Below are 12,987 nucleotides of genomic sequence, written 5' to 3'. Positions count from 1 at the left end.
ATGCATTGATTTTCTCTTTATATCAGAGGATAAACTATAACCACTAAAGTGGAGAGAAGGATTATTAGATATTTGTTTTCTAGAATTATATATTGTTACTAACCATATTTCCAGAATAGCATATTGTCAATACTTCCACCTCTTCCTTGGCCTTGATTTCTGCAATCTGGAGGCGCCCATCCAGGTGAACAATGGCAGTTTTTTTTAGAATTGCACACCTGAAATTAGGGAAAAGCAGTTGGAAGCTAAATTTTGGTATAAGTACTTTCAAAAGGTTTTCGATACATTCTTCTTCTACTACGACTACTGCTACTTTAAGAGAAACATCATATTGATCACTGAGGATATATTTGAATGAAAGGAGGAGAAGAAAACCTCAGAAATAAAATCAACAAGTACAAGGCCTGCCATTTCAAAGTGGGGGATCAGGTTATGTTCAAAATCCTTGTGGCTTTCCCCAGTGCTTAGCATATATTTTTGCCCAAAGCAAATGTCAAAACGAATTACCAGTGTTAATGTCTGCCACTCCCACAGCCCTGTCCAGCTGTGCTTTTTAAGAACCCTGTATGTCTACTATTTGGGGGAACTTTTCTGGGATAGGGAAAGCCTGCAGGGCTGGAGCCTCTGAAGGCCTGCTCCAGGGCCAAGAACTCCCAAAGAAGTCCAGCCAACTGGACTATTCCAGTCTATTTTAAAATATTATTTGTTAAACACTGACTATGTGCCACACACTGTTCTAAGCGTTAGAGTAGATGCAAGTTAATCAGGTTGGACTTGGTCCATGTTCCATATGGGCTAACAGTCTTCATGCCCATTTTACAGATGAGGAAACTGAGGACCAGAGAAGCTAATCGACTTGCCCAAGGTCACACAGCAGACAAGGGGCAGACCAGGATTAAATCCTGGTTCTTCTGATTACTAAGCCCATGCTGTAGCCACTAGGTAATACTGCCTCCAGAGATCTTTAAGGATGGAATGTTATGGATCCCATGGGCCTCCCAAACTGCCTTCATTCAATCGTACTTCATTCAATCATATATCATTCAATTAATTCAATAAAAGCACTAAGTGCTTAGCACTGTACTAAACACTGTATTGGGATTTCACCTACTCTGAAATACCAGTGTGGTTCCAAGTGATCCCAAACTGTCTCAGAGCTTGGACAAAGCCTTAGTTCTCAGCTGTGATTTTCTGGGCTAATCTGGCCACAGTGAAACCACAGTCAAACCTTCTGCCACCACCAGTCATCTGATATGTGAGTGACTTGACCTTAAAAGGAGTTGCTCTCCAAGAAACCGAATCTACTAAAATTTTCAATAAATCTAGCCATTGCTAGATAGCTCTGAAAGCCCAGTGGCAATCCCAGAGGGACACTGTCAGGGGTAAAAATATTGGAGGTGATTAAAGGAGTCATCTTTAATGGTGAATTGTAATAGTTCAAATAGTATTACTTGAATAAAACTAGTCACTTACTCCATGACCATTACATTTTGCTGCACAATCTTTTGCTTCTTGAAGGAGGAAACGGGATTCTACACATGAAGCATTTATGCAAACCTGAAAAAGAATGTATGCCCAAATGAGGAGTTTCAAAAGCTTAATTTTATGACTGTTCTGCTGGCCATATGAATTTACAGGGGTCCACAATGGGAGAAACACCTTTACTTATAACTCTTCACTCTAGCCTGATAAATTTTGTGATAAGTAAATACGAAAGAAGAGTACAAAATATCGAAGTTTGAAAATATGAATTCAATTTGAAGCATCACCTGCTAGGGAGCATAATACAATTTTTATTGTATTGTGAGTGTAATAAAGTAAAAATTGTATTGTACCCTCTCAGTCTCCTAATGTCATTCATGTGTCTCTCAAGCCTGTAAATTTGCCATTATCCTGGACTCATCTCTCTCATTTAGCCCACATATTCAATCTGTCACCAAGTGCTGTTGATTCCACTTTTTCAACATTGCTAAAATCCATCCTTTCCTCTCGATCCACACTGTCCTTATGCTAATCCAAGCACTTATCCTATCCTGCCTTGAACTGCATCAAGCCTCCTTGCTGACCTAGCTGCCTCTTCCCACTCCAGTCCATACTTCACTTTGCTTTCCGGATCAATTTCTAAAAAAAAAAAAAAAGTTCAGTCCATCTTTCTCCAGTCAAGGACCTCCAGTGGCTGCCCATTCACCTCTACATCAAACAGAAACTCTCATTACCACCGTCTTTAAAGCACTCAAAGTGATTACTTTGCCCCCAAGCTTACCTCCTTACTACTATGACCCAGCATGCTTTCTTCACTCCTCTAACATCAACATACTCACTGTACCTCAATCTCATCTATCTCACCCCTATCCCTGTCTATCTCATCGCCTCCCCTTTGCCCATGTCCTGCCCCTGGCCTTGAACTCCCTCCCCCTTCTTCCAACCGACCATCATTCTCCAAAGTTTCTAAGCCTTATTTCGGTCACATCTTCTCCAAGACGTCTTCCCCAACTCCCTCATTTCCCCTACTCTCTCACCCCTCTGTATTGCCCTGAACTTGGATTTGTACCCTTTACATACTTGATAGTTGCCCAACCCTTAGCCCCTCAGTACTGATGTACCTATCCATAATTTATTTTATTGTCTAACTCCCCCTCTAAACTGTAAGTCCCTTGGGGCAGGGAGCCTACGTACCACTCTGTTATATTTTACTGTACTCTCCCAATGCTCTGCATAGAATAAGCCCTCAATAAATATGATTGACAGATTGATAGTAGAGTGCTCTACACACCGTAAATGCTCAAACACCACCGAATGGTTGAGGGATTCTGTGCAGTAAGCAGGCTTCTTGATCTAGAAACCTCTAGGCCTTTCCTCCTTTTCTAGTTCATCCCACTAATTGAAGGGCAGATGTAACTAAAATATTCAAGATCAATTAAGTTTGTTGCATAACAGTGATTATCAGAGGTTTCAGATTCAGAACCTCCTTGGTTTGAGACAGAATCAAACCCTAAATGTAGTTATGGGCCTGTAAAGAACAATGCTCCATTAAGATGGATCTGCTAACATGGATGAATACGGTAAATTTCCTGTGGATTTTACCACATGATTAATTGACATCAATAAAATCCACATAGCTAAATTACCTTGCAAAAATCATCTTTGTAAAATACAGCTCCTCACACAGATCAAGAAAGATGAAAAGATGTGCACAGAAATATTTAGCGTGGAAACATTTTGCACTCTGATAACAAGGGTAAATATTTCCTAATTCCATAGAACTGGAAAACATTTGGTCATCCACTTCAGTATCAGGTGTTGCAACTTGTATGAGTGAATGAGTCATTAAAAATTACATCACGCTGTTCCCCGAAGCCTCAGCTGATTCACAGCAAAAACTGTGGCTATCAGAGGGACTAGCACTGTTACGTCATCCCAATCTTCCCCACCACTCTGCCTGAGCCCTAGCCAGGAAGGTGAAGTGCAATGCGACATATCAACACTGGAATCCACATCTACATCAACATCTACATCCCCTGCCTTCCCTTTCTTCCTATTGTAGGGGCCAGGAAGGGGAGATGGGGTAGTGGGAAACGAAGGGTGGCACCATACGGGTTACGGTCACGGGGATGGATTTAAAGCAATATGGCCCCTCTGACACTGGTACATTTCATTCAATAGTATTTATTGAGCACTTACTATGTACAGAGCACTGTACTAAGCGCTTGGAATGTACAAATCGGCAACATTTAAAGGGATAGCACACTCCCTTCCCCTCTTAAAACTCTCTCAGAACTTCTCCCTACTCCCAGAGAATATGATAATGACATATGTCTGGTGAGGAGGGGTGAGGAACTGAAAGGAGAGGGGAGAGGGAGGGAGGGAGGGTGGTGAAATGGTGGGGGAGGGCAGGGGAAGTGGGGAGAGACGGGCAGAAAGGAGGTGCCCTCCTCCATTTCAATAAGTGGCAGGCACTTTCCTGGGAACAGGACAACCCAACAGTGAGGGGCAGAGAGAGGGTTCTGTGACTGGCCAGCTAGAGAGAAGCTTTGCCCTCCAAACTCCTGGCACAGCCCTCCTGTGGCACAAGCAGACATAATTTGCATGCAATACTACAGCCCTGGGCAAGTGGCTGTTCCTCAGAGCAAGTCTGGGGCTACCAGACCTCCATTTGGGTCTGTGAAGAGCCAGGTGTAGCTCGTGAGCCACAAATTATTGACCCCTGCTCTGTAAAAAGTTGTACAGCTACCCTTTTCTACTTCATTCTGCTTTTTTACCTCTTTCTATCATGAAGTGAAAATTAAACAAAATATTTACTTACCCTACCGACATCACAATCCGACCCATTTTTGACCAACATTGGATCCATAACTGTAAAAGGCAACCTATAGTCTATAGTTATACAAACGGTTTTCCGCACAAAAACATAAATCACGGCTCCATTTTCTTGAAAGAATGGTTTTCGGCTTGGGTAGGTACAAATTAACTTTCCACATTGGAGATTTCTATAGTAAGAACGAAAGGAAATGAACTATTATGTATTGGGCATTTATTTGGAATTCAACAGATGTACTTCCAATGCAAAAACAACTGAAAGCACTGGCCTAAATCACAAAATATGAACATTTACAACTCTGAACTAGATTCATTAATTTAGGTTTATTGGTAAATGGTTACTTCTTCATAGCCTACCTCCAAGAACAGGCTTTATACCGTGCACGCTTTGTTTGAAAATCACCACAGTGCCCAAATCTATCCTGATGAGCATTGATTTCTTCGTAGCAGGAAAAGGGAGCATTTTTGGAACCTCAAAATTCAGAAATAAAATGCAATTTATTTTTAGAATACACTCTGAGCTACTGAGTTACAAAGCGAAAGGTCAGAAGATCTATTTTAGATGACTTTTACCAAACCATTAGCATCACATGCCCTAGGAAAAAATTCAGGGCAGTTTTCCCTAACGCTACTCTTTTCCACTGGGGCAACTGTTCTCCTGACCCTTAAATCCTAAAGGAGATCTTAAATTAATTATATTCATTAAAATAATAATAATGTTGGTATTTGTAAAGCGCTTACTATGTGCCCAGCACTGTTCTAAGCGCTGGGGTAGACACAGGGGAATCAGGATGTCCCACGTGGGGCTCACAGTCTTAATCCCCATTTTACAGATGAGACAACTGAGGCACAGAGAAGTTAAGTGACTTGCCCACAGTCACACAGTTGACAAGTGGCAGAGCCGGGATTTGAACTCATGACCTCTGGCTCCAAAGCCCAGGCTCTTTCCACTGAGCCATGCTACCATCCCATGGAAAGTTTGTCTACAGTTGGGCTCTCCCCAAGAATTCACTCCCCTTTGCAGTCATTCATGACAGAACTGAAGGGAGATCTCAGTGCAGTAAGGGGCGGTGCATGACTCAATTTATAAACTTTTCCTTTCCCCCAATTTTGACCTTCTACTTCATCAACTTTATTTCTGAAAAGGGCAGTGACAGTAGCAAGATGGAGTCACAGATTCACTTCTAAGACTGAGACGACTCAATTTCTAATCAATCAGATTTTTGAGTACTCAGTTTGTGCAGAGCACTGCGTGCTTGAAAGATGACAGAGTTGGATTTGATTAAGCTAACAGCTTAGTACAATATAACAAACACATTCCCTGCCCAAAACAAGCTTACAGTCTAGAAGGAAAGACAGACAATATAAATATATTACAGATATATGCATAAGCATTGTGGGACTGGGAAAGTGGATGAATTAAAGGAGCAAGTCAGGGTGACACAGAAGGGAGTGGAAGAAAAGTAACAGAGGGCTTAGTCAGGAAAGGCCTCTTGAAGGAGATGTGCCTTTGAAGAGGGGAGAGTAACTGTCTGTCAGATATGAAGAGGGAGGGCATTCCAGGCAGGAGACAGGATGTGGACAAGAGGTTGGCAGAGAGATAGATGAGATAGAAGTACAGTGAGTAGGTTGGCATTAGAGGAGTGTATTGTGTGGGCTGGGCTGTAGTTAAGAGAGTAGTGAGGTGGCGTTGGAGGGGGCAAGGTGAATGAGTGCTTTAAAGCCGATGGTAAGGAGTTTTTGTTAGATGTAGAGGTGGATGAGCAGCCACCTCAAGTTTTTGAAGAATGGGGAAAAACGGCCTGAACATTTTTATAGAAAAATAACCCAGACATCAGAGTGAAGTATGGACTGGAGTGAGAAGAGGCAGGAGGTAGGGAGGTCAGCAAGGAGACCAATACAGTTATGAAGGCAGGATAGGTTAAGTGCTTGGATTAACGTGGTAGCAGTTTGGATGGAGACGAAAGGACGGATATATGCATCATTGTGGAGGTTGAACTGAGAGGATTTAGTGATAGACTGTATATGTGGGTTGAATGAGAAAGAGGATTGAGGGATAACACCAAGGTTATGGGCATTTACCATCATTCAGAAGCATCTTCTGATTCCAGCTTCCAAATGCCTAGGGTCAACCTAAAGCAGGACAATTGAAACTAAACTGGCGCTAGCTCTCAGCTCTGCTTCATTTCCAGCCCTGGCCTCAGACAGTGAGATCAATCCCTGGCTCAAAGCAGGGCATGGCAGGGCCTGGAGGGCAGGTACATGTTGGAAGGGGTAGAGAAGGCGGCCTACAAGCCCAACATGAGTGTGCTATGGGTGCCATGTCAGAGGGGTGAGGGCGGCAGCACTCAAAGGCCACAGCGACTACGTCAGGGAAGGCACATCCGCCAACAGTAGCGTATTCAGAAATGATTTTGACTTTTTCAATGAAGAATGTTATTTCACTATTCATGTAGGCAACATGGAGTGAGGCATCAGCTATTCTATTACAGGGACGCACAGCATTATGTAATGATTTTGCATGGAATGATAGGTGCGCATGAAGCACAATGCAATGATGTCACATGAAACAAGGGGGGTTGGGAGAGGCAGGGATTTTTTCTCACCTCAGGGCAAGCAAATATCTGAAGCCAGCCCTGTTCACCCCAAAGGTAATGAGATAGGGATCATACAGGACAGCTTTAACTTTGACTTGATCAACCTTACTACTCTAGAGTAATCTAAGATTACCAAATGTGCTTAACAATTTCTAGGGAACAGATCTACTGATGGTGCCAAACATAAGGTAGAACCACAGTAGAGACAATCAACCAGTCAAGAGCAGTATTTACTGAGTGACAAACTGACTTTTGTTCAGTGCATTGTACTACATGTCTGGGAGAGTTAAAAGTCATGATCCCTTCCCTTAAGGGAAGTCCATACTTCATTCTGCTGCCTGGGTCATTTTTCTATAAAAATGTTCAGGCCATGTTTCCCCACTTTTAAAAAAACCTCCGGTGGCTGCCCATCTGCCTCTGCATCAGACAAAAACTCCTTAACATCGACTTTAAAGCACTCATTCACCTTGCCCGCTCCAATGTCACCTCACTACTCTCTTTCTACAGCCCAGCCCACATACTTCACTCCTCTAATCCCAACCTCCTCAGTGTACCTCTATCTCATCTATCTCTCTGCCAAACTCTCACCCATATTCAGTCTCTGGCCTGGAATGCCCTCCCTCTTCATATCTGACTGACAGTTACTCTCCCCTCTTTGAAGCTTTATTGAAGGTACATCTCCTTCTAGAGGCCTTTCCTGACTAAGCCCTCTTTTCCTTTTCTTCCACTCCCTCTGTGTCACTCTGACTTGCTCCTTTTATTCATTCACTTTCCCAGCCCCACAACACTTATGTATATATCTGTAATTTATTTATATTGTCTGTCTTTCCTTCTAGAATGTAAGCTTGTCGTGGGCAGGGAATGTGCTTGTTATATTGTACTAAGCTGTTAATCAAATCCATTAACTGTTGTCTTCTTTCAAGCACTCATAAAATATAAAATAAACATAACATAAAATAAAGAAAAAGAGAGTATTGATCAATCAAATTGTTTGAGCGCTTACTGTATGCAGAGCACTTTAGAAAGCGCTTGGGAGAGAACAATGTAAGAGTTGGTGAATGTTTTCCCTGCCCACAAGGAGCTTACCAGCTAGAGGGGGAGACAGATATTAATATAGATAATTATGGATTTGTACATAAGTGCTGTGGGTTTAAGCATGGGTGAATAAATGGTACAAATCCAAGTGCAAGAAGAGAAAGATGAATAAGTGGAAGAACAAGCAGTAGTAGAGTAGGTAATACTTTATAAACAGAAGTGCCATAGGTGACTTGTGAGTGTGCTGAAGCAGCATGCTGTGGTGGAAAGAGCACAGGCCTAGGAGTCAGAGGTCCTGGGCTCTAGTCCCAGTTCTGCCACTTGCCTGCTGCATGACCTTGGACAAGCCACTTAATTTCTCTGTGACTCAATTTCTCATTCTGTGAAATTGGAATTCAATATCTGTTCTCCTTCCTACTTCTACTATAAGTCGCATGTGGGATGGGGATTGTGCCCCTGTAGTCATTCAATTCATTCAATTTTCTTTATTGAGCACTTACTATGTGTGGAGTACTGTATTGAGCAGTTGGGACCCTCTCTCTAATTTCTCAGATTAGCTACCTCAGACAATACAACAACAAACAGACACATTCCCTGCCTAAAACAAGCCCTTTATCTGTCCCAGTGCTTAGTATAGTACTTTGGCCAAAATAAGAGATTAACAAATACCACAACTATAATTTTTTATTATTATTACTGGCATAAGTGAGCTTTCAGAAGCATTTTTTAAGTTGGGAAGAACTCTGGGTGGTGCATTTGAAGAGGGATGAGACAATGTTTCCTGGACACTCACTGAATGAAATGGAGTGAGTTACCCAAGGAACAGATGCAGAGTCCAAGCCAACAATCTATATTACCTATCCTAAATGCTTCTGGTGGGCTTTATCTCCATCACTGGTGGGATTTTACTCCCCCAAGCACTTAGTACAGTGATCTGCACATAGCAAGTGCTGAATAAATATGATTAAACGAATGAATGGCAGTTTAGTTCTGGTTATAGTTTATTCTGGGTTAGAAATTAAAGATACAGTGTAGGATTAGGAGATTGTTTTTTTTTGCTACTGGAAGGCAGTGGGGTTTAGTGGAAAGAGTTTGAGACCATGGGGCAGGAGACCTGGGTTCTAATTCCAGCAGTTCCTCTGGCCTGCTGTGTGATATTGGGCAAGTCATTTAACCTGTTTGGGCCTTTGTTGTCTTATCTACAAATGGGGACTCAATCGCTGCTCTTCCTCACTCTTTTAGATTGTGAGTCTTGTGTGCAACAAGGACTTTGATCAGATTATCTTGCATCTATAGCCCAGCATTTAGTCCAGTAATTGGACATAGAAATTGCTTAATAAATACCATCATCATCATCATTCTTATTATCACTACAGAATATTTTAGAGTCTATTTTATCTCTCTCAAATTGAAAAGTGAAGATCATTATTCTTCAATTAAAATTTGGCAGTTTCTCAAAAGGCTTCTCCAAAGGTGCTAAATACTTAAACTGTGAGTCTAAATCTGTGACTTTAATACTTAGTTTTTGAGTCTAATACTAACACAAGGACTGTGTCTAATTAACTTGTACCTACCTCAGCACTTAGAACTTTGACATATAGTAGGCGCTTAACAAATACTATATATATGTAAATAAATACTAAATAAAGGCATAACTAATATGCTTTATTCCTCTACATCTTGGGGGTTGTTAGCAAAGGAGAGAAAACCCTCTAATTTCCCAGAGTAGCTACCTCAGACAGGTTTATGCCTTGGTAGAACTTGCACAAGCTCTGGGCTGTAGGATTAATGGGGCTAAACCAAAAAAGAAACCTAGCCATCATCTGTTACTGTACCTAAATCTCATCTCTCTCAGTGTTCACTTCCTCCTCCCCCTTCATATCAGATGGACCACCACTCTTCCCATTACTAAAATCATATCTTCTCCAAGAGGCCTTCCCTAAATAACTCCTCATTTCCCCACACTATCCACCCTTCCTTTTCCATGACCTATGCCCTTGGGTATCTGCCTGCTTTGATAATGGTGGTATTAGTTAAGCGCTTACTATGTGCAGAGCACTGTTCTAAGTACTGGGGTAGATACAGGGTAAACAGGTTGTCCCACATGAGGCTCACAGTTAGTCCCCATTTTAGATGAGGTCACTGAAGCCTAGAGAAGTTAAGTGACTTGCCCACAGTCACACAGCTGACAAGTGGCAGAGCCGGGATTCGAACCCATGACCTCTGACTCCAAAGCCCAGGCTCTTTCTACTGAGCCACACTTTTGATACTCACCCCATCCCCTCAGCACTTATGTACATCAACTTTCCTTCTCCTAGCTTACCTCCCTGATTTCCAACTATAACCCAACATATTCATTTCACTCCTCTAACACCAGTCTACTCATTCTACCTCAATCTCATTTATCTTGTCACCGACCCCTTGCACACAACCTTCCTCTGACCTGGAACTCCCTCCCTTTTCATATCTGATTGACAATCACTCTCCCTACCTTCAAACTTTATTAAAACCACACCTCCTCTAAGACGTCTTCCCTTTCTTCACCCTCATTTCCCCTGCTCCCTCTCTCTTCTGTGTTGGCCTTGCACTTGGATTTGTACCCTTTATCCACCCCACCCTTGGCCCCACAGCACTTATGTACACATCCATAATGTACTTTCATGCCTGTGTTCCCCTCTAGACTGTAAAAACGCCTAGTAGGCAGGGAACATGTCTACCAACTGTTTTACTGTATTCTCCCAAGCACGTAGTACAGTGCTCTGCACAAAGTAAACCCTCGATGAACACAATTGATTTGATTGAGAATATACCTAGGAATCTGTACACATAACCAAACGTTTAAATGGGCAACATAAAGACTACCACTCTCCCCACCTTCAAAGCCTTATTAAGGTTACAACTCCTTCAAAAGGTCTTTCCCAATTAAGCCAGCTTTTCTCCAACTCCCTCACCATTTTGCATCGATCTTTGCACTTGCATCTGTTACCCTTTAAACTTGTGATATTCAATTAGAGAAGCAGCGTGGCTCACTGGAAAGAGCACGGGCTTTGGAGTCAGAGGTCATGGGTTCGAACCCTGGCTCTACCACTTGTCAGCTGTGTGACTTTGGGCAAGTCACTTAACTTCTCGGTGCCTCAGTTACCTCATCTGTAAAATGGGGATTAAGACTGTGAGCCCCACGTGGGACAACCTGATTCCCCTGTGTCTACCCCAGCGCTTAGAACAGTGCTCGGCACATAGTAAGCGCTTAACAAATACCAACATTATTATCACACCCTCGGCCCCACAGGATTCAACAAATCCTATTTATTTCATGCTCACTAAGTGCAGAGCAATGTACTAAGTGCTTGCGAGTATACAATATAACACAGTTGGTAGACACATTCCCTGACCAAAAGTTGTTTACAGTTTAGAGGACTTATGTAAAATATCTGTAACATTTATTTATATTCACGTCTATCTCTCCCTCTAGGCTTCAAGCTTTATTGCGGGGAGGAAACGGTTTACCAGCTCTGTTGCATTGTACTCCCCCAACAACAACAATAATAATAATAATAATAATGGTATTTATTAAGCGCTTACTATGTGCCAAGCACTGTTCTAAGCACTGGGGTAGATACAAGGTAATCAGGTTGTCCCACATGGGGCTCACAGTCTTAATCCCCAATTTACAGATGAGATAACTGAGACACAGAGAAGTTAAGCGACTTGCTGATAAGCTGATAACCTGACAGCTGATAAGTGGCAGAGCCAGAATTAGAACCCATGACCTCTGACTCCCAAGCCCATACTCCTTCTACTAAGCCACACTGCTTCCTGAGCACTTAATACCTTGCTCTGCAGCAAGTAAGCACTCCCTAAATATCATTGATTAACTACAATTACCCATGGAGCAGCAATTCTTCTCCCCAGCCAATGAAAGTACACATTTTACAGAATCTGCGATTTTGATTCCAGGTCTTTCTCCCCAGACCAGTGTTGTACAGGCCTTTAAACAATAACAGTTTTGGTTTACCAAAGGATCCTACCTTTTCCAAATATTGCTTGACATCGTGAATCAAGACTGCGACACTCTCCTTCAAAACACATAAAATTTTCTTGGCACAATTTCCCATTAAGAAGATGTATATCAGGTTGACAATACTGAGACGACCCATTACAAAATTCGGTAACATCACACTCAGAATGAGCTGTAGGTCTGCATTCTGTACCCTGGTCTGCAATCTGGCAAAAATGAGCAGAATACAAATAGACATGGTCAGTTCAGAGAATATGACTGAATACAATGAAACAATTGGAAGAAAGTCAATATTCACTCAAAACTCATCACCCTAAAAGCTCAAACGTAGAGGTTAAAGCTTTGACAGAAGCTAGATTTAACTAGCAATGGCTAATGAAAAACTTGTCTCCTCCATCCTTAGAGCCTCAGAATATATTCACAGTAAATTCATTAAAGTAAACCCAATAGCAGGACAAATAAAAAAAATACCAGTATTAAATGGCATTTTTAATGATTTTATCTAATCTTGGCTTTACCAATATAGTTCGCGTCTGATTCCCCTTCCTGCACTTTTTGGATGCTATTTTTTGTCTCTTTCATTTGCTTCTTGTCCATCTCTCACCTACTAACTGGGGGTGTCCTTCAAGGTTCTGTTCTGTGACCCCAACTCTTTCTTTCTTAAAGTCTCTCTCTCAGGGACCTCCTCTAATTCCATGGCTTCAGCCACCTATGTGGATGACCCCCAGATCTATTTACCTAAACCCCAACCTCTCACTCTTCTACAGTCCAACCTTTCCTCTTGCCTCCAGGGTTTTAATCAATCAATCAATCAATCGTATGTATTACACACACTTACACACACACTTACTGTGTGCAGAGCACTGTACTAAGTACTTGGGAGAGTACAATATAACAGTCGGTAGAAATATTCTCTGTCCACAATTAGCTTATCATGCCCTGGAGAAGCAGTGTTGCCTAGTGGAATGAGCAAGGGCCTGGGGGTCAAAGGATATGGGTTCTAATCCTGGCTCTACCACT

The 12,987-nt window shown here is 42.1% G+C and overlaps 1 protein-coding gene across 2 annotated transcripts in view; it reads right to left on the bottom strand.

Moving 5' to 3' along the window:
• The window catches only part of ADAM32 (ADAM metallopeptidase domain 32), a 60,737-nt gene that overhangs the window by 9,124 nt on the left and 38,626 nt on the right, over positions 1-12,987 (bottom strand). For both annotated transcript variants that reach the window (XM_029066624.2, XM_029066625.2), the window contains 5 exons: positions 11,978-12,173; positions 4,675-4,789; positions 4,304-4,487; positions 1,474-1,557; positions 104-218 (listed from right to left, as the gene is read on the bottom strand). In XM_029066624.2, coding sequence (XP_028922457.1) covers positions 104-218; positions 1,474-1,557; positions 4,304-4,487; positions 4,675-4,789; positions 11,978-12,173 — 694 coding nt within the window. The remainder of the gene's footprint in view (positions 1-103; positions 219-1,473; positions 1,558-4,303; positions 4,488-4,674; positions 4,790-11,977; positions 12,174-12,987) is intronic.

Source organism: Ornithorhynchus anatinus, chromosome 5, assembly GCF_004115215.2.
Source record: "Ornithorhynchus anatinus isolate Pmale09 chromosome 5, mOrnAna1.pri.v4, whole genome shotgun sequence".
In the NCBI taxonomy this organism is placed as follows: Eukaryota; Metazoa; Chordata; class Mammalia; order Monotremata; family Ornithorhynchidae; genus Ornithorhynchus; species Ornithorhynchus anatinus.
This window is presented reverse-complemented; position numbering and strand designations above follow the sequence as displayed.